Raw genomic sequence first — 22,449 nt, 5'->3', positions numbered from 1 at the left:
CATAGCAAGGCATGATAAGATAACCCTGTCTGCCTTGGCTGGAGAAGTTAATTATTGTCCTTGAACCACAAGAAATATTACTGATCAGAGGAAGCAGAAAGGTACACCAGTCTTCAATGTTGATTTTGTATGCAAATGAAGACTGAAATTACTGACTGCTCATTAACTTATTACTGCGGTTATATATTTAGTTTTATTCCAATGGAAATGTATTTGAATTCAATAGATGTCAGATAAATGTTGTGGGGTAAAATACTTGCCTCAATGTGTAATCTCTTAAGTGCTTGAATTAAATGTACTTAGTTACTCTTTCTGGGTCTAACAACAAAGCACTTTTGGTAGATGTAAATATTAATCTATCATTGTGCGGCAATTTTGTGCAACGATAAATACTTGGAAAGACAATGTAATTAGTTATTCTTTTTTTTTTTTTTTACATTTTTCATCTTTTTTTGGTCTCTTTTTGAAAAATAATGCCTTTGATTGTAGCAAAAAATGCTTTTTTGGGTTATTTGGAATAAAGAATTTGCAATAGAAACTCCTATCTAGTGTGATTGCTCAAGCGACATCTGGACAACCAGACATCAGTCAGTCCTGACCTGTTGCAGACTGCCAGGAAATCCTCACCATTACATGTTAATGGTATTTATCTTAATAACACAGCAAATACAAATATCACCATATCATTTATTACGCAAACCACCCATGTAGTAATGATTCTGCTTGGAGCACAGCACACATTAGCACACATGTTTTACCTTAATCATTACTGCCAGTGAGATTGCCTACTTATAAAACATAAAAGGGGTCATTTTATGGGCTCCATACAGTGATGAATACCGCTGACTACCTCTGGCAGTTATGTCGCAAGCACACAGTGGTGCAAAACACACTTACTCAAGTACTGAGGTACAATTTCAGGGCATTGTTTTTTTTATTTTATTTTCTGACATTTAACAATTTCGCTACATGCTATATTGTACTTTTTACTCCCACGAATTAATCTAACTAAGTAAAATTTTGAATGCATGACCTTTACTTGTAAATTACTATTTTTACATTGTTGAATGGCTAATACTTAGGTCTGGCCACTTTTTCCCAACACTATGAGCATAAACCCAAATCAAATTCAAAATAATAACGTGTGTGCTGAGTTTAATTTACTATAGGATATGTGTTAGCCTAAAGCCACTGACAAACTTGTTTATTTTATTTTATACATTTAAAGATGGTTAAAATGGCACTTTGTTAGTCTATATTATCTCCCGTTACTGTTTCCTTGACAACAGCGCCTCCCGGTGCCTATAGGGAGAATGGAATCGACCAACACTGTACCACATCAGTTTGAAGATGGCGGAGGGTGAATTGAACGTGGACAGCCTCATCTCTCGGCTCCTGGAAGGTGAACAATTTCAGTATAGTTTGTAATGTTACACAGAGCTAGTTGTTTATGTTCACTAAGCCTGGTGTGAGATTTATTCAGTAACTACCGCGGTTGCCTCACAAAACGCTGGAAATGTGCTAGCTAACAGGCTAACGACAGCCACTCGTAACGTTGTATCCCCGGCTAGCTCTGGCTAACGTTACTGTTAGCTGGCCGTGTTTATAAACAGTGTCAGCGGTGAACGCCTACATTTCTCAGTTATAGCAGTAATAGCTACGTGACTCTTTTTAAGAGATTTTATTGTGTCCTTACTTCAGCATGTAATTAAACTTTCCGCCTGCTGTTTTTTCGCTGTATTCTGGCTCATTTATTTTCCAAATTATGTACGGCTGGTCGCAGGAGGGGCTGGGACGCTTGTCCTGTGCGTCCTAACATTAAAATGACAGCCAGAATCATTTGTCATGGCTCTAACGGTTGTAACTGTTAGGTAGGTTAGGTTAATATTTGCTGAGCCAAGGCATGTACACCGATTTTCACCTGCGCCCCTGTCCTTGACACGGTTAAGTTTTGCTCATATCCGCGCTGCTGTTAGTTGTCGTTGTGATATACTGTTCGTTTTCTATTGCTGGTCTGGTTAATGTCACATCATTGAGAAGGGGGATCGGATAAGATAGAGAAAGAGGACCAAAAACACTAATATATAGATAACCCCTTCATTTGGTATTGAATGCCCTTATCACTACACTACTCTGTGAAGTAATTTTAACTTTCGCAGCTCACTCCTCTTTGGGTTTGTAGGTATGTTTTAGTGGGCAGGTTGCTGTGATTCAGTGCACTCGTGCACAGTGGGCCCACGTTGCGCACACATTCCCTTTAAATGTCTGCATCTTAGGTGAAAGACAAAACCCAAACTGAAGACTTTGCAAAAGTATGATTGATATAATAAATACTGTGTGCTTCTCTGGCCTGTACTCAAGAATGCTCATATATGTGGTTTAAAGTATGCCGTCTTGCTGTGTTCACTGTCACATTATTGATGTCATGTTTGGTAAATAAGGGGAATTGTCGGTGTGTTAGGACCGGGTTATGTGTTCGGCAGAGAGAGGGATGTGCAAAAATTCATTTGTGCTGGCCGTTCACCTGCCCAAGAGAAGGTGGTGAGTTTTCTGTTCCCCTGTGATACATCCTTTGAGTCAGACCAGACCGCTAAGGCAAATTCAGCTGTCCTTGGCATACTTTCCACCAGTATCTGTGATGGAGAGATGAAGACACACTGCCAGTACTGAAATATGAAGATTTTGTTATTAATAGTTATTGCTGGAAAATCTTGCTGCATCTCCCTTGTGTGTCTTGCAGTCAAATTTTATGTTAACATTGCTACCAAATGGTGAAATTAAATTAAAATAAACACAAAACAATAAAATACAATACTTCAGTATTGATGCTTCATATAATGTATTCCTGTGTACTCAGCTTGGACCGCTGTGACTTGTTGATTGTGTTGCTCATATTTTGAAGATAAGTTTGATGTCTTTCTTAGGTATTCAGTTCTGCTGTGATCTTGTTAGTGCAGGATGAAACAAGTGACTACACATGACTAATTGATTTGGATGTTATTGTTTCATAGTCTTCTTACATAATCGTTCAGCTTTGTAGTTAGTGGTGTGAATTCACTAAAGGTTTCAGATTGAGTATATGAGCAAATGATTTAGGAATGTGATAACAGATCATTATAGAGTAGCATCTTTTTTTATTCTAGGTAATAAATTTCTACTAGTGACAGACCACTTTGAAGATCTTTTCTTCTTGGTGCCTATGGCAGTAGTGGTGGTTGTTGCTGATTAGTCTGGATCAGTTCAGGTCTTGGAATTAAGACACTAGACCTATATATATAAAAAAAACAACCTTATTCTAATTGGTTTATTGGAACTAGCCAAGAAAACACACCCTGCAACTTGGCAGACACCAAAGCCAGGCTTTCAGATCGGTTTTTACCTTTCATTAAATGCAGGTGTTTATTTTCCCAGTGCCCAGCTCTAGGTTTGTGTGTCTGTTTTGATAAAGGTTTTGCCTCCAAAATTTTTGTTTGTTTGTTTTTTATGGATATATGTCATATAGTTGTAGTGTAACAAAACCAATTTTGGTCTTAAACACATGCACAGATATTTTCTGATGTTAGGCACAGAGTTAACAAACCAATTCAAGAGACTAGAAATTCTCTGGTGCTAAGTGTCTAAACCAGATAATTCGAAAGGCCTTGAGGCTTTATTTTGTGTCCCAACATTACACAATAGCTTATTGTATGTTTTGCTGTCTGAGAAAATTTGGTCTTGGGGAAAAGCCAAGTGTCAGTGAGAGTGCTTATTCATTTGAATTAAAACTTAAAGAACACTGTGTCACTTTCTCCAGCCGAGCGTACAGTCACACAGTGGCACACACACCACCAGTGATTTGGTCTCTGATGGTTGTAAATCCTTGTCATTGCTTCATTTTAGCCTTTGCCCCTTAATGTTCTTAAGAACGTAATCTCTTTTAAAAGTGCCAGCCTGCAGAAGTGCGAACAGGGAAAGGTTCAGTGTTAAAGCCGAGCAGCCTAAGCATCCAAGCTTAACTCACTCGGTTCTGATGAGGCCTGGCCGTTGAGTGAAGAGCCCTACTTCTGCAATTTCATGCTTCACACCATGGGTATGAAGCAGTGCTGATGCAGTAGATGGATGATAAAGAAAATTGATGGTGTGAAATGGATGGTGTAAAGCAACACTTCATTAAGGGTGGTGCAGCCCGAGAATAGATTTGGCTCTCAGATTTACCATCTGTGAGGATCCATATTCCTCTGGTTCACTCACTTCTCTCAGATTTGGTTGGATTATGTGACTGATGACTAAGGCAGTGACAGTGAGGGAGTCTGAGTCCAGTGTGTAAGTAGCATGTATATGCACACGTGTATGTTTCTGTATGCATAAAAATGCTTTTACTAAGCTTTAGGAAGTACTTACCAATACATCAGTTAATCCATTTTGAACTGCTCCCTGTTTGGCCATTCTCTGATTTGTCATCCTTTAAGAAAACAAAAAGGCAAATATGAAAAGTGTTTAAGTGAAGTTCATCTCTAACTAACATGCATTTGTTTTACTAGGCTCAGCTATCCTTTATTGGAATCTTTAGTGGGCGTCTAGCTTTAGGCCAATGCCAAAATGGTTTGTTATTACATAATTCCTCAGTCATGGATTTGTTCATCACTTTTGTTTCCATCGTCAATGGTTCATCTTCATACAGTGCTTTGATTTGCTTCTTGTGACGTGATGAAGCACAATTGATCACTGCTAAATCACCGCTATATATCTTCAGCCTAATATTTATTTAATTGGATTTCCACCTTTGTTTACCTGAAGCAACACTTACTTTTTGCATAGCTGTAATGTCATGTGACTGATTGTAAGCCATTTTTTAAGAAAAAGCTACCTTTCAGAGATATTGCACTAACCACGCTGTCCACATATTAAATCAAACACAAATATCAAATATATAAAATGCAAAAACTGCATGAACTTAGCTTCAGTTTTATACAAGCCACCAGTTGCCTTAGCAAGGAAGCAGTTTTTCTGTATAATCTAAATTTTCATATCTCTGAATATTTCTACTGCTGACTATAGCCAGCGTTTGCAATTCTCACTCCTCTTTTCATCGTTTTTAAGATAAATCTGCACCCAGAGCTGTGGCAGAACGCCAGAAAGTAGGCTTAAGCTAACAGTGCAACTACACAGCCAATAAACCCACACCAGTGCTGAAGATGCAAGCTGCTCTCACAGTCTCAGCAGTGGGTTTATTGAGTATGGCTGAGACTAAGCAGCTATAAGCTACAGAGCCATTACGCCCACAGCTCATCAGATTTTAAGATTGCCTTGTGATTCTGTTGAATGTGGGTTTTTTTTTCTCCCCTTAGGTGAAAAATTATTGTATCATGGTCTCGTGCTGATGAACTTTATGGTGCTGGGGGTTGCCGGTGCTGCTGTGTTACACCTGAAAATGATGACAACTGTTGTTGATAGAGCTGACCGGGTCTTTTCTCTCCTCTCCAGTACGGGGATGTCGCCCGGGGAAGATAGTCCAGATGACAGAGGCAGAGGTGCGCGGCCTCTGCATCAAATCCAGGGAGATCTTCCTCAGCCAGCCCATCCTGCTGGAGCTTGAGGCACCCCTGAAGATCTGTGGTCAGTGTTGTACATTTTGCTCTTGAGCCTGTTTTTTCACCACATTAAGTTTAGTTTTGCTTTTTGATTTATAAATTATAAATTCAGTGCTATGACATGTCCGTTAAAGCACATCAGAAGTGCCGTTTAAACTGAAGGGTTTTCAGGTTTTTTAAACAGACTGGATAACACTGCCCCAACCTGGGTCATATATTGTCAGTGTCTTACCTTGACTCTGTGGATGTTATAGAATGATTCATATGAAACTGCACACGCGTATGAAATGGACAGACCGATGTGGAGCAAAGGAGTGCACATTCGCAATTGAACTCCCTCCCAACAGTTGAAATGCTACCACTATCACTATCTGTAGCTGGCTCCTGCACATCTCTGCACACTCCCACATCCTTTATCTTTTCCCTACAGTGTAGCGCTGCACTGCAAACGACTGAACTGTATAATATGTGTGCCAGTCCTTGAAAACACAGTAAACAAGCTCACATATAGGCTCAGGCCTACACACAGTTCATTTGTGGCTGTCCTCATACCAGTTCCCTCCCACAAACATTTACTTTGAGTTTGTTGTTAGGTAGACCTAATACTGTCTTAACCTCAGATGGCAGCATTTGTATTATGTGTATTAAGCGGTAAATGTGATAATGGGAATCATTAATTTGTTTAAATCCAATTGATTCATATTGGATGTCAAGAGCATCACATTATCCATGTGTCTGACATTTGCACTGATCACAATAACTGACTTTTTGAAGGCGTCATATGCCCTTATTCATGTAGACTTTACCCTGATATATTACTCTAAAATATGCATGAGTTTGAGGTGGTGTTTTTTGTCCCTGTGTGAGCCGTCTTTGTCGCTCCTTTACTTTCTTTGTTTCATTGCGGAACCTCTATCCTCCAACTGATTACTTTAACCTACGGCTGTGTTGGCAGGCTTTCAGAGCACCACCATTGACTATAAAGACCAAACAGTGAATGCCTTTAATTATTTACTAGGGCCACATGGATCAGGTTCTGCGCTTTCTCTCTCTTAAACACGTTAACCTCAATGCCACTGGCATAATTTCACCAAACCGGCAGCTTTGACATTGTTTGGCTTTATCATTTGTCTGAACAGACTAATATAAAGTTGGATTTTTTAAAAATACGGTGTTGTTGACAATTATAATAATCAAACTCACAGTGTGAGGATGTGTTGGATAGTAATTTTGTTACTAAAATAATCCAGACAGATGATAATGATTACCAACACCCTACAATCACAATCCTCTGAAAATTACCATGGGGTTGGATGTTAACCATAATAGGACTGTACTGATTCAGAGCAAACTGTATCTGATTTGTTTGCCTGTTGAATTAGCTGAAGAAAGACCACTAGCATGCATGCTATGTTTATACTGTGTATGTTTGTGGTAGCATTTATCATACATTTCAACCCGTGGTACAGTGTCAGTGTTTGGGAAAATCAAATAGAATGCCTTTAATTATGTCTGACTACAAATACTGACTGAAAAGCAGGACAAACAGTTCACAAACTGAAGAGATTGAGATGAAAACATGGAATTCTCTCATATTAAAGTTGACGATATAATAAATACATGTAATAATTTAGCCATATTTTAGCAGAATATCACAGTAAGCCTGTATGAAATTTCTCACCCTGAAGTGATTTGTGTTAATTGTTTACATTCCACATTAGTATATTGGGCCTCTGAGTATAGGTGCACATTTGTTTCTGTTGTTGCCCTTTTTTTTTTTCGTTTTTTTTAAAGTTTGATGTATGTATCCTGAGGTGTTATATGTATCCATAAGGTGATATTCTCATGTCTTGTTATCAGCCATGCTGTTTTTAAGTTTCAAATAACACTTGAAATAAGACACTGCATGTATTATTATATTTTTCATGTAGTGTTTTTGCACATTGTTTATGAAAATCTGCCTGTTTTGTTTTTTGTGGAAAGTGAATCCTTCATTATTTGAAAATGATTTTGTGTGTCATGCCATCAAGCACAGCAAAAAAAGACTATATTACATTTAGGGGGGGCTGCACGGTGGCTTGGTGGTTAGCAGCGTCGCCTCACAGCTAGAAGATCCCCGGTTCGATCCTGCCTGGGGTCTTTCTGTGTGGAGTTTGCATGTTCTCCCTGTGCAGCGTGGGTTCTCACCGGGTTCTCCGGCTTCCTCCCACAGTCCAAAAACATGCTTAGGTTAATTGATAACTCTAAATTGCCCATAGGTGTGAATGAGTGTGTGTGTTTGTCTGTATATGTAGCCCTGTGGTAGGCTGGTCCCCTGCCTTCGCCCGAGAGACGGCTGGGATAGGCTCCAGCCCCCCCCGTGACCCTGCAAAGGATTCAGCGGTGTATGGATAATGGACAGTCAGCCTATTTGCTAAATGTGTTTATTTGTTGTTTTCAGCTTGAAATGTGCTTTGAGCAGTATTATTCAGTGTTCCTCACACCAGGGTTGTTTTTTTGTGTGGGTGCTTTTGAACTAGTTGATTATCTGGCTACACACAGACGGTAACAACAAGGGCAACAGTGCCCTTGACTCAAGCTTTATTACTTAAATACCAGTGCTCTGATGATAGGCTAGTTATATGATGGCCATTATATTGTGCATGCATAGGCATTGTTTTGTTTGATTGTTTTTTTTATTATTAATGATCTATTTATTGGTCTGTTCTTTCAGTACATAGGAGCATGTCAGCATGAGATATAATATTGATGAACCACACATAGGTGGTTTACCTGGGGATTTATAGGATGCACTGCTGTGTCTTACTGTTGTAGAGTTCTCTTATCGCCATTGTTTTTATATCATGTGGTCTTCTGAGACAAATCTTGCTAGTTTATAACACTGACCTCAGGTTCAGCCCTTTGCTCTGCGTTTTAAATCCTAAATCTCTGTGCGGCTATTCTCAGATTTTTGAGACTACAGCAGCAGTGCTGAGTAAATTATTCACTGTCATCCTACTATTCCCTGTGATCGCGCAGGTGTGTGGGGGTGGTGGGTGAGGTTTTACCCCATAGAAAGCCAGTGTCGGTGATGCTCCCAAATGCACTTTCAGACATGCAGCAACTCAACAAGGGGTTTAGGAAAGTTAGTGTAAAATTAAACTGAGGTAGCCATTTTCAAATATACAAGTCTGCTATGTCGTTCCTATTGAAATTATTTAAACATGTTTATTTTTTACAAGAGAACTAAAGACAGTTAACGTCACAGGTGTGGAAAGAGAAATGAAAAATAAAACAAAAATGTGAAAACAGCAGTAATGCTGGGAAATGGCATGGTAAAAGAGTATTATTTTATAATCCAGTTAATCCTGGTTTTACTACAGAGCCACAGCTCTTCTGAAGTTAGCCCTGCTCTTACAAAGTTCACTCAACCCCAACTGTCTCTGCAGAGATTACAGTCTATGTTGCCATGTCTACCATTTTATCCAAATGTGGCTTTTCATGTTTGTTTCTTTTTCTGTGCAGACTGCATCATAAATGAGCAATGCTAATTCTTTATGCCTCATGTCCATTTCTGTTTTGGTGCAGGCACAACCAAGAATTATTGTTCTCTGTGTGACGTCCTCTGTATTTACTCCGTTGTCCAGTATGTTGCTTTCAGACTGCCAAGACTAAAAAATCTGTGTCAGTTGGAATGAGTATTTTCATGTTTTTAGGTAGTATTTGTAGATTTTAGCAGTTTTCTGGTCTTTTAGATTAGCACAATGTAGACGCACACTTTTAATTGACCATCAACAAAATATGAAAGATAGGACTGAATTTTGCTATTGAGAGGACTAACACTGAAATACTGTTAACTGGAGTACAAAAAGAAGTGCATCTTCTGCTTTAAAAGTGAAATTCTAATAAAATGGAAAGAGATATCAAAATTAATTTTTAGGAAGATGCTTAATAGTAATAAACCTTATTTGTATAGTATGTTTTTCTATGCAGCAATTTGTGCTGCATTGTCAAAAGTATTTCTAAATTATTTCTGACACATGTATCCCTACTTTACACCTACCGTCTCCTTTTCACTGTCCTATGAGAAGAAAACAGCAACTCAGCTACTGGTTTGGAAATGTTAAGAGCTTTTCAGACTTCACACTAGATTAATACTTTAAGACTTGTTTCATTGAAGCTTTGATATTGTATTATTAATGGGCAGTTGTTACCTTTACCAGTACTTGTATCAAAACTCTAGATGGCAAGCTGGGGCCGTGTGTCCAGGGCAAAGAAAATGATTGATGGTGAAACACAGCTGCTCTGCACAACATGACCACTGAGTATAAGATGGAGCTAGACTTCAAACGTTCAGAACTGTTCCTTTAATCATTCATTTGCAGAGAAAAAAGTGTGTTTTTGCGTGCCATCATCCTAAGACACAGGCAAAAATAAGTACAGGCCTGTAGCCATATAGCTTTGCTGCCAGTCGTGGTTTGGGTTTTGGTGCCTAGATCAGTGACAGGCATGGGGAAATAGAAAAAAATCATGCCAGCCAAGAAGTTGCAATTTTTGTTGGTCATTTTTATGTCAGGGCCAGACAGCTGCACAGCGTAACAAGGCCTATTATTTCATTTTAATTTGTATTTGGTGCCATCTTGTAATGAAGCATTGCTTTAAAAAGAGTGTGGCGCATGCATTCGCTTTCCGTTTTGGTCACAATGAAGCCTATTATTATTGTCCTAGCCTTTCTGTTGAGGCTCTCTGCAGTCCTCTGTGTCTGGAGTACGTGGCCCAAATTAGAGCAGCTCATAAGTTGGTGCAAGAGGATATAAAAGGAAGCAGGTCTTGGCTAGGTGATGGAGTGAGGCTCCCCTGCTGAGATCCTGTGCTTTGGTAAGAGCGTCCCCAGCACATCGCTGCCTGACTGCTGTCACAGAGAGACAAGGTTGACCCTGAATCCTGGGAGAGCTGTTCAGATTAGAGTTAGTTTGTGTGGATATGTGTATGTGTGTCCTTTATTTTTGTGATTAACCTGGATTGTCAGCATTCTCTCCCTCTGTAGCTCATTTCCCATGGGCCGCGGCATTGATCTGGTGACAGCTGTAATGGCTCATTTTGTGTGTGTATCCTTGGGCTTGAAGCTGTAGTCCCAGTAAAGCATGGGCACAGACATATATCCCCACCAACCTACATGCCTGGCTGTGTTCTGAAAATCGAAATGGATTCAGAGAGATAGGAGTCGATGTGTGTGTGTGTGTGTATGTGCACAAGGTGGCTAATATGTGGTTTGAAGATTCAAAAACTGAAAGTATTTGCTTCTGTCCTTCACTTTTTTGACTATATTCTAGCATCTTTTCACGATCTCTGCATCTGCATTGTTTAACATCTTGTCTTCCCTTTCGCCTCCCACTCACCTCTTTTTCAGGTGATATCCATGGGCAGTACACAGATCTGCTGCGGTTGTTTGAGTATGGTGGCTTCCCTCCAGAGGCAAACTACCTTTTCCTGGGTGACTATGTGGACAGAGGGAAACAGTCCCTGGAAACCATCTGCCTTCTGTTGGCATACAAGATCAAATACCCAGAGAACTTTTTCCTGCTCAGGGGCAACCATGAGTGTGCTTCCATCAACCGCATCTACGGTTTCTACGATGAGTGTGAGTAGAAATAAACTCACCCAGCACGCATTCACGCATAAAAAGCCCAGAGGCACATACACATAGTTTGGTTCTAACAATGCATGTTGATGTGTTCCACCAGGCAAGCGCAGGTTCAATATTAAGTTGTGGAAGACCTTCACTGACTGCTTTAACTGCCTCCCCATTGCTGCTATCATTGATGAGAAGATCTTCTGCTGCCATGGAGGTAAGAGAACTGGCATGTACTTCCTCCTCTCGTCCCATATGTAAACTGGGACTTTTTGATGCTCTTGTTCGAAATGTAGTCGTCGCAACTCCAATTAAAAAGTAACCATCTTCATTTTCTATTTTAGGGCTATCGCCTGATTTGCAGTCAATGGAGCAAATTCGCAGGATCATGAGGCCCACAGATGTGCCTGATACAGGTGCTCATACTTATTACCGAACTTGTTCACTTCCTCTGGATTTCTCTGTGGAATTTAAAGTTTACCTTTGACAACACCGAGCCTATCTCTCTTCTTGAATGAAGGGCTGTTGCATCAGTGGATGGTCTATGTTGCATCAGCAAAGTCAGCTGGATCTTTAGCACATCCTCCCCCAGTTGTCTGTCCACACTCTCCTCTTTGCTCTTTCCTGATTTTCTCTGTTCTTTATTTCTTTCTCCCCTCTCCGCCTGTGTCTCTCAGGCCTGCTGTGTGACCTGTTGTGGTCGGACCCAGATAAGGATGTACAAGGTTGGGGAGAGAACGACCGCGGAGTCTCGTTCACCTTTGGGGCAGATGTGGTCAGCAAGTTTCTAAACCGCCATGACCTGGACCTCATCTGCAGAGCCCACCAGGTAATTATGAAGAGAATGAACACAGCGAGCGTGGATACTGAGTGTAAATGCAGGAGACACATAGCAAGCAAATTGATCTTGTGTTTTTTTTTCTTGGAGACTTAAAATTAGTTTGCATGTCTATGGTACAAGTAATTACTGTGGCTGATGCAAAACCACAGACACCCAAGCTAAACCACATATTAATAGACCTTGTGCAGCAGTGTAGCCCCCAGTTTCCTGCTCCTATTTCATCTATTTTTTTCTTCATGCATAATTCATTAGAATTTGATTTAGCACTCAGTCATTATCAATCTAGTTTTTTTTCTCAAGTAAAATAGTATGTAACAGAATGAGAAGCTACTGTTTGCATTTCAGACAATGACATCAGGTATATTTACCAGATCAGAACTGAAATGTCAAATTTTTCTGTTCTATTGATTGAACAACTTGAACAAGTAACACAAAAGCTGTTATCGTTAAATTGACAACGGCTATTTCGACTCGTTGCATTGGGCGTTTCGTATCGATTCGGGTGTAGGTGGTTTTGTACACTCAACCTTGATAGCAATGTTGGATTCTGAAAGTAGCTGAAGATGTTTCTTGGTATTGATTGCTGTAGGCGGTGGAATAATGTCATGTGTCTTCTAACAGGTTGTGGAGGATGGTTACGAGTTCTTTGCCAAACGCCAACTGGTCACACTTTTCTCTGCTCCAAACTACTGCGGGGAGTTTGACAATGCAGGCGGCATGATGAGTGTTGACGAATCTCTCATGTGCTCCTTCCAGGTAGTGTGAAAACTAAGATCTAAGACTTATATTGTTCACACATTTGTTTAAATCTGTGTTAGTGTGCATTTCTTCTTTGCCAAGATAATCCATCCAACTGACAGATGCAACATATCAAGATGGTGATTTAACATCATGATTATTGCACAGGTGTGCCTTTAGCTGGTCACAATTAAAGGCCACTTTAAAGTGTGCAGTTTTATCACAACACTATGCCACAGATGTCACAAGTTTTGGGGGAGCTTGAAGCTGACGTGCTGACTGCAGGAATATCCACCAGAGCTGTTGGCCATGAATTGAACACTCATTTCACTACCATAAGCCGTCTCCAATGCCATTTCCAAGAATTTGGTAGTACATCTGACCAATGTGACAACTGCAGACGACATGTAACTGCCCCAGCCCGGGACCTCAACCTTCACCTGCAAGATTGTCTGAGACCGGCCACCCAGACAGCTACAGCAACAGCAACAGTTGATTAGCCAAACCAAAGAATTTCTGCACAAACTGTCAGAAACTGTTTCAGGAAGCTCATCTGTACGCTCGTCGTCCTCACCAGGGTCTTGACCTGACTGTAGTTCATCGTCGTAACCGACTTGAGCAGGAAAATGCTCAGCATCAAGCGTCTGGCAGTTTGGCAAGTGTTCCCTTTATGGAGTATACCTGGTTTTCATTGTACCGGGCAGATGGCAGACAGCGTGTATGGGGTTGTGCTGGCGAGCGGTTTGCTAATGTCATCGTGATGTACCGTTGATCCACCGCCATCACCTCATGTTGCAGCGTGATAGTGCATGGCCCCATGTCACAAGGATCTGTACACAATTCCCGGATGCTGAAATCATCCCAGTTCTTGCGTGAGCTGCATACTCACCAGACATGTCACCCACTGACCATGTATGGGATGCCCTGGATTGACATGTACGACAGTTCCTGCCGATATCCAGCAACTTTGCCCCGCCACTGAAGAGGTGTGGACTAACATTCCACAGGCCACAATTAACAACTTGATCAACTCGGTCCCACCCACCCATAAATATGCATATCTGTAGCTGTATGAGAAGTCCATAGTTCAGTGCCTAATAAATGTCTTTTTTGTCAAGATAAAACTGCACCCGTGCAGTAATCATGCTGTTTAATCAGCGTTTTGATATGCCGCACCTGTCAGGTGGATGGATTATGTTGGCAAAGGAGAAGTGCTCACTAACACGGATTTAAACACAACAAACGAAGTGGGAGCAAAAACACAAGTGTTTTAAGGTTTTTATTTTCAGTATACATTGATCTTAATTTCCTTCAGATGTTTGTTATTATCTCTGAAACGCTCACATATGCATCTTCTCTCTATGTGTTTCTCATTATTTAAAGATCCTCAAGCCCTCAGAGAAGAAGGCCAAGTACCAGTATGGTGGTGTAAATTCTGGTCGGCCCGTCACCCCACCCCGCACCGCCCAAGCCCCCAAGAAGAGGTGAACATGCAGCCTTGGGTTTCCCCCCTCCTTCTCACCCTTTCCGTCCCTGGTCTGCCATCACGGCAACCCCTGTAACTCCCCTGTATAGCGAAGATACAGGGCTTATCTAATTGCCCAAATCTTTCTCCTCTTTCTTCCCCACTCACCCAGCCCCTCCTCAACTCCACTGACAGCTCTTTTCTTAATGTGTAAGTGTACATAGATTTGCTGTGACCAATCTGTTTTGTTTTTTCGCCTGTTTGTTGGTATTTTTGATATTATTAACAGGTTCTCTTTTTTTGTGATTTTACTTCCAATGCCATTTGAGGTTTTCTGAGGTTCTGTGTCATGAAAGGAAATGCCTTCTCTGTGTAGAGAGGCAAAGCGACTGAGTTAGGCGAATTCTTTTTCAGTTTAACAAAAACACAGTAGAGATTAAACATTGTTTTGCCTTCACCTCTCCAAAAGCAGAGAGAATCCTTCCAATGTATTACAGTGAGACTGAGGTTTCTGTGGAATGCGAATTCCATAGACAGAAATAACATTTCTCATATTCCAATTAAACAGTTGAAACACATTATAGCATGTGCGGTGAACTTGCGGTTGTTGTGAATTTTTTATATATTTAACCATTGAACAAGTGCACCTCCCCATGAGTAGCAAAGAATGTGAAAAGACCGGCGTGAATGAAATATAGAGGATAAATCAAAAGCTGCTGGCAGTGGACACGCTCTACCCGGACACAACGCCCTCTGGGCATCGATTCCTCCGTTCCGTCATGCCTCCCTGTGCCTCGACGACTCTACACCCACACAAAAACATGCCGCTTCTCTCACAGAGCTGGCACTGACATTTTCCTGGGTCTATTTGTTATTCCCTCTCATTAAGATATTTTCCCCAATATGATCCTCTTGATTTGTAGTGAAAGATGCTGAGTGATTTTTTTTGCATGTTGTGTCCGTGGAGAGTTATGTTAGTTGCACAGGCATTTAACTAACATGGGTCACTTGAGATCAGTATTTTACCTGCAGACATACTGGATAAATGGTGTATTAAAAGCGCTTATAAAATTGTCCTTCCCTAGTTTCCTAGAAGCAGATAAGCAGAGAAAATATCTAACAACACTGGTTGCAATTTTGTAAGTGTCTAACTTATCTAAGTGAGCCCGTGCAGTGTTAAATAACCAAAATAAATAAAAAGCAAGCTTCACAAAATGCTCCAGAATATTTGAATTGTTCAGCGCTGTGTTTATAGAGCACACAAACAAACATAACAGAGTTTGCTCTTGCAAGCTTTTAGGTAAAATGCCAGTTATCATCCTCTCACATCACCCAATCTGTTCTGGTACAGAGAAAGAAAACTGGTGGAGTCAGGAGTGGGCGGCAGGACCAGGACGGTCTGCTGTGTGACACTGATGCCACCTGGTGTATAAATAGAGTAGTGCAACCCAAAGAGGAACAAATCAGTTGTTGTGAATTTCAAGCTAGACAGCTCAGGAGGGGCTTTTCATTACATTGCCAGTACAAACTGTGTCCTTTACCACGAGGAGGTACTTCAGTTCAAATGTTTGACTGACCAGCGACAATCCTGGCTGGCAGTTACTTCAGTCTACTGCAAATGAGATGCAGTTGACCCTTTGTGGAAAACAGTTGCCTCTTTTCTTTTTCTTTTGCTCTTTGTGGTATTATTCTTTCTGTTGTATTTCTATGTTCTCTGTCCACATTGTTTACTTTTTATTCACTTAATTTATTTCCTAATAATGATAATAAGAAAACAATGAGGTGTTACCAAAAGCTGTTTTGCAATTTGTACAAGTTTGTTTGAAAGTCTCTAAATTCAATTAAAATGGATGGAAACCAAAATTGTTGTCACCTCTGCTTTTACTGATGTCTTTGCATGAGTGCATGTCTCTTTACTGTCAAGAAATTGTAGGCATTGTAAATTCCCACTACACTTCATTGCCTCAACAAACAACTGAAACTTCACACTCTTTTAAAGACCTGAAGAAGACAAGGCACACACACACACACACACACGCAGGCAAGATCAGGTAAAGTGATATTAAAAAGTTATACACAGTCAAAAAATCCTCAGAAAACAGGGGGTGTCTTACTGGTGGAAATTATTGAAAAGCGCAGGAACTCTTAAACTCTTTCTCCAGAAGATCAGAGGCAGGAGCAAACATGGAGCTGCAAGGTGGAGGTGGGACAAGATCCAAGCAAAGACGATCCACATCCCCACTTTAAGAAAGAGGAGAGCGTAGTAGGCGATGAGGCTCTGTATGCTGACTGTGGAGTTGGCCTGAGGAAAGATATGAAGTAATACATTTTCACATGTATTCATGACTACAGCAAAAAAACATGTTTTGATACATGCACATGAGAACCAGTAGCCTTGTCGAACCTGAACATCCACTGCATCAGCCATCATCATATTACTGCGGTTATCAGAGCACAGGGAGTTCAGAGTCTGAGAGGAGGCAGTCCTCTTTCTCTTTCTGTGCCTAGACCTTCGAGGCTGTGATTCTTCCATTGTCAATGTCGATCTGTCTCAGTAATGTGGACAACAACAACAACATGGGATATTATAAACAAATGTGAAAATCTGATCTATCAAATCAAACACAGTAAGCTTAGATATTTTGTAGCTAACAGAGCCATTTAGCTGCTGAAAATCTATGTGTATTATAATAATGTCTGCAACTTACCAGGTACAAAGATTGCTGCCTGATAGTGGAGATGAGCGTGTTTGTTTGTTTTTTTTTAAATTAGTTTCTGATGTTGGCAACAACTGCATAATAAACTTGGAACCACTTTGAATGTTTTCTCTTGAAAGAGGAATGTTATTTAATAATTGTTATAGAAACATATAGAAAAGTAACAAAGCACATTTACTCAAGTGCTGTACTTTATGCTTGAGTATTTCCATTTTATGCAACTTTATATTTCTACTCCACTACGTTCTGGAAGCCAATATTGCACTTTCTACCCCCCTACATTTCTGTTGCAACATTAGCTACTAGTTACTTTGCAGGTTCTGGTTATTAATACATACTATAAAAAAAACTAAGAAACTTTGATGTATTATTATATATTAAAATACCCAGCAGTATATAAAGTCATTAAAACAACCTCTACCTTTACCAGCTACAATATTAAAACAATGTACATATTAGTTAATAAATAATTCTATTCCAGTAATATAATATACATTATTCAACGTCATGAATGCGTTTACTTTTGGCACTTGAAGTATATTTTGACGGTACAGTAATATTGTTGTACTTTTACTGAAGTAAGATTTTGAAGGACTGAAAGACTTTTACTTGTAACAGAGTATCTCTCCACTGTGGTATGCCTTTTTTTACTTAAGCAGCAGATCTGAGTACTTCTTCCACCACTGCGTGTATACGAAATACTTTTAAATTTGATTTCTTTCTTTCTTGGTCCTCTTAGCGAGGATTGTTTGTGTAATACACCTTCCCAAACGAATGGGGGCGACATCTATCACTTCGATTCAGTTAAGATGCTCTTTGACTCTTGTTGACCGGACAGGACGGAACGCCTAACATCAGCTTCATGTATAGCATGGATGGGTCACAGTCAGTTCGTAATGGCAGCTGCAGATGGTTGTCAGATCTGTGATGTTTTCCAGGACAAACTGCTGAACCAGAAGTGCAGGTTGTATCTCGTCTTTTGCATCTAGTGCAACGAAAATAATATATGAGGACGCGCACGAGCCGTTATATTAGTTGTGACTATATAATACTAGCGTAATAATATAGATAACACTAGACGTTATATTTCAAAATACCCAGTTTTAACACGGAAACATGTGACGTGTTTGACTGTCGGAGGGTAAAACTAATATTATGTAACCCCTGTTATTCTCGACATCTGATAACAAATCCAAAGTTCATCAATGCAGGTAGAGTTGAGGTAGCTAACGCTGTTAGCTTGTAGTTGTGTCTTTAATCACGGATAAACCGCAGTAGCTAGCTTAGCTATATGTGGTACTGTCATTGGATGTAACTAGCTATATATGACAGGACTTCCGCATAGTATTCTTTCACATGAATTAAGTTAGCTCTGTCTTTTTGCACGTTTTTTCCCTCTGTTTTTAGAGCCGAAACGATAATCGATAATTGGTTTATTGTTTCAGGCATTTTTCAAACAAAGCTGCCAAACATTTGCTGATTGAAACCTCTTAATTGTGAGAGAGTTCTTTGCCCAACACTGGAGCAAACTGAGCTAGAGCTGCACTAATCAGTCAATTCATCACTCAGTCGCTCAACAGAAAATTAGAAACTTTCTTGATAAATTATTATTATTCGTTTGAGTAATTTTTCAAGGAAAAATGGCAAACATTTGCTTGTCAAATGTCAGTATTTACTTTGCCTCTAAGAACTTGTAATGGATATTTTTCACTGTCTTGTTGATTTAACATTAATCAAGAAAATAATGAGTTTCAGCCCCAATGTCCTTTTGTAACACTCCACCTTTGTTTTCCTCCAACCTCCAGGCTGAACACAAACTGACTGACTGAGCTTCAATGGCATCCTGTCCCACAACAACCCCTCACTGCTGTCTCAACAGGGAACTGTGGATAGCCTCAAGCACTAAATGAAGAATGGCAAGGTTTAGGCGCAAATTTTGCATCACATTAATTGCTTTGGTGTTGCTTGTGCTCATAATAACAGTGATCTTGAAGGCGCTCACGCCAGAGGACTCTCCTTTCAGCGGCCAGTTTGGTATGGAGGTGGTCCCGCGCACAAAGACTGAGATCCAGAGGGAAAACAACAAAAAGCCTGACCAGATCAAAATGAATGACTCTGCTCAGTCGGACAAAGATGCAGAACTGGAAGCTACTCTGAGGAAGTTTCCTCCCCCAAACTACTACCTCCACGCCTTCTACTACATATGGTTTGGGAACCCCGAGTTTGACGGCAAGTATATCCACTGGGACCACGTGCAGCTGCCACACTGGGACTTTAAGGTGGCACAGGGGTATCCGCAAGGGAGACACATCCCACCTGATGACATCGGGTCCAACTTCTACCCCTCTCTGGGGGCTTACAGTTCCAGGGATCCCTCTGTTATAGAGGCTCATATGCAGCAGCTGCGCACAGCAGCCATTGGTAAGACAGAGGTGAACCTAAATTTAAGTCAAGGGCAATAATTCAGTGTTGTCGCTTTCTTTGTCCGCTGAAACCTTTTCCTGATGATGTCATGATACTGTGATATTGTGATCAATCCTGGGCCATATGGTTGAAATCTAAGGATGTCAAGGGCATACTGATCTGGTTAATTCACATTAATACAGTTTCTTTGTCAATGTCATTATAAAATTCAGTATTTCTGTCTGAGGTACATTGATTCAGTTATGTTGGGTTGCTGACTGCTGCTGACTCACTGGCCTTATGTTACCTTACATAGAAATGAAATGGGGGAAAACAGCAGTGGTGTAGGATCAGTTTTGGCAGAAACCCTGAGTTGAGGTATCAGAATATATATCAGGAAAATCCCCCCAAAAAATCACTCTCACAATATTGATAAAGACATTTCTCCAGTATTACAAAATGTTTTGATGACGGATGTTTGCAAAATCACATGTAAAATGATCAAACTGATCTTCAGTGCAGTTAAATGTGTTGCACGGCTCTACACTGAGTCTGACAAAACTCTGCCTACACCATGAAGCAAAACAAAAACTAAATTAGCTAATTGTGTTGACTTTCATTATTATGATCACCTATGGTTATGCCGTATGTATCAATAAACAACAGCATTGAGTTATTGCCCTACCATATGTTATGATACACAGTGCAGTGATGATTATCAGCAAACTAGTTGTACAGCTGTTAAGTTTTTGTTATTTATGGTGTCATTTTTGAACATCACATTTTAAAATGAAATGAATGGCCTTTTATCTCTAACTAATTTTGTTAACAAAATGGAAGATTTAAGATGTGATAAAACACGCGTAATCCATATTTTGACTGATGGAAAATGATTGTTGCCATGTTAACTTCTGCCCCTACTGTATTATTCCTGCATCACATCTAACATCACTTCAGTACATGTACACTGTGTGAATAATTCTGTTTGTGAACAATTATGAGTGTTTTCTTTCATTCAGGTTCATGGTTTGTGTCTGTAACTGTGTTTATTCTCAGGAGTCATGGCGGTTTCCTGGTATCCTCCTGATTTGAAGGATGATAATGGTGAGCCATTGGATGGCATTGTGCCTTTGTTGCTGGAAGTGGCCAATAAGTACCATATTAAGGTCTGTATAAGGATATGAGTCACTTTAGTGGCCTTTTGTTTTATATTTAGCAGCGGGCTAAATGTTTGGTGTAGAGAGTTGCTTAAAAACTGCTAATATTCTTGAAAAATGTCTATTTATGAGAATGTTTTGTGTCATTGCCATTTAGAGTGTTACCTTTTTTTATGTTGCTTTTGCATTTGCATTCATATGTTTACAGGTAGCGTTTCACATTGAACCATACAAAGGAAGAGATGAAGTCACCATGTTCACTAATGTCAAATACATTATTGAGAAGTGAGTAGTGCACTGTTTCCTCAGAGCTGTCAGTCAAATGTCAGCACCATGATTTCACACTCCCTTTGGAAATCATGTCGTCATTCATGGCATCAACCAATAATTACCATGTTTGCATCAGCCTTTCTATTCCAGTGACATTTTCCTTTCTTCAGTTGTTTATCCCCTGTCTTTTACCTCCTCTTCACAGATACGGAGAGCACCCTGCTTTCTTCAAGTACCGGACAAACACTGGCAAGCTTCTTCCACTCTTCTATGTGTATGACTCATATCTGATGAACTCGCAACAGTGGGCCAAACTGCTAAAACACACAGAGAGTAACAGCATCAGGGACACCCCATATGATGCCATCTTCATCGCTTTGCTGGTTGAGGAGAGACACAAGAGGGATATCCTTACTGCCGGTTTTGATGGTGTCTACACTTACTTTGCTACTAATGGATTTTCCTATGGCTCCACTCAGCGGAACTGGGACTCTATAAAAGCTTTTTGTGAAGACAACAACCTGATATTCATCCCAAGTGTGGGCCCTGGGTATATTGACACAAGCATTCGACCCTGGAACTTCCAAAACACTCGAAACCGCATCAACGGCAAATACTATGAGACCTCGCTGAGTGCTGCTTTACAGGCAAGGCCTGATTTTATCTCTATAACATCTTTTAATGAATGGCACGAGGGGACCCAGATCGAAACGGCAATTCCCAAAACAAGCCAGACTGTGTATCTGGACTACCTGCCCAATAAACCCTCAATCTACCTGGAGATAACTCGAAAATGGGCTGCAATATTTGGTGGTGAGCGACGGAAATGGCAGGAATGATGTGACTAAGAGCCATTGTGGGTGTTTATTTGTGGTTGTATAAATAATTACATGAAAAGAACATGATTATACAAAATGCACATGATGAATAATTGTATGAAAGCAGCTACATGATTTGCAAAGCCACAGGCTAAATTATCTTAATTTAGGCTGCAGTGATGTATGTGGTCTTTTTACGCTTTAGTGAATTATTGTTAATTTAACTGATGTCTTATTACTTGTTTACACACCCTTGTAAGTTTTCAGAATCATAACGTAATCAGCATGTTTTTATCACCGTCTCCAGCTGAAACTGTGCATTGGCATGATTTGCCGTCCTGTAATCTGCGACTATATTAAACCTCAATAGAAAATTAATAAAGTGCACCCTGGAAAGGAAGGAAAGACACCAATAAACAAAGCAGTCTGTCGGTGTAAAGCTGTCGCCTCACTCTGCTTCCAACTCTGCCTCAGTCCAAAAACAGTACAACAAGAAGCACGACATAGATTTTGATATTTGAAAGACATGTCAGCCGAAAATCTGAGATGAATCATCGTGATGACAACACTGGAGGGATGATGGGACAGCACTTCAGTTACTGAAACAGGCGAAGAGCACAGAGTGGAGGGCAAAAGCAAGATTATTTTTATCTGTGGGATAGATGGCCCTGTTATTAATGGTCTGACTCCATTGAACATGCTGCAAAAATTTGCATATCTGGAGGAAAAGTTTAATTTAAAGTAACTATTATGAGATGAAAAGGCAGAGTTTGTATCAGTATCAATTTGATTGACAGCAGTTTTGCACTTGTCATGAGGCATAACACTCTTAAAATTGTATAATGTCCTCTGTGGTTCT

The 22,449-nt window shown here is 40.2% G+C and overlaps 2 protein-coding genes across 5 annotated transcripts; both read left to right on the top strand.

Annotated features, from left to right (window-relative positions):
* The first annotated feature begins 1,330 nt into the window (after positions 1 to 1,330).
* On the top strand, positions 1,331 to 16,088 carry LOC121617956 (serine/threonine-protein phosphatase PP1-beta catalytic subunit-like). Its single transcript, XM_041953155.1, has 8 exons — positions 1,331 to 1,402; positions 5,464 to 5,595; positions 10,960 to 11,190; positions 11,294 to 11,398; positions 11,526 to 11,597; positions 11,859 to 12,010; positions 12,644 to 12,778; positions 14,144 to 16,088. The coding sequence occupies exons 1-8, from the start codon at positions 1,351 to 1,353 to the stop codon at positions 14,246 to 14,248; spliced, it is 984 nt and encodes a 327-aa protein (XP_041809089.1). The 5' UTR covers positions 1,331 to 1,350; the 3' UTR covers positions 14,249 to 16,088.
* A 1,752-nt stretch (positions 16,089 to 17,840) lies between these two features.
* manea (mannosidase, endo-alpha) lies at positions 17,841 to 22,017 on the top strand. 4 transcript variants are annotated; one of them, XM_041953476.1, is made up of 6 exons: positions 17,920 to 18,153; positions 18,748 to 18,863; positions 18,966 to 19,363; positions 20,402 to 20,511; positions 20,711 to 20,787; positions 20,978 to 22,017. In XM_041953476.1, the coding sequence occupies exons 2-6, from the start codon at positions 18,856 to 18,858 to the stop codon at positions 21,609 to 21,611; spliced, it is 1,227 nt and encodes a 408-aa protein (XP_041809410.1). In that variant the 5' UTR covers positions 17,920 to 18,153; positions 18,748 to 18,855; the 3' UTR covers positions 21,612 to 22,017. The 4 variants fall into 4 exon arrangements, with proteins under 4 accessions (XP_041809408.1, XP_041809410.1, XP_041809407.1 ...); XM_041953474.1 differs by lacking the exon at positions 17,920 to 18,153 and adding an exon at positions 17,841 to 17,906 and having other exon boundaries at positions 18,748 to 19,363; XM_041953473.1 differs by having other exon boundaries at positions 18,748 to 19,363.
* The last annotated feature ends 432 nt before the right edge of the window (positions 22,018 to 22,449 follow it).

This window comes from Chelmon rostratus, chromosome 15 (assembly GCF_017976325.1).
Source record: "Chelmon rostratus isolate fCheRos1 chromosome 15, fCheRos1.pri, whole genome shotgun sequence".
Taxonomy (NCBI): Eukaryota; Metazoa; Chordata; class Actinopteri; order Chaetodontiformes; family Chaetodontidae; genus Chelmon; species Chelmon rostratus.
The sequence above is the reverse complement of the archived record's forward strand: the minus strand, read 5'-3'. Positions and strand labels throughout refer to the sequence as shown.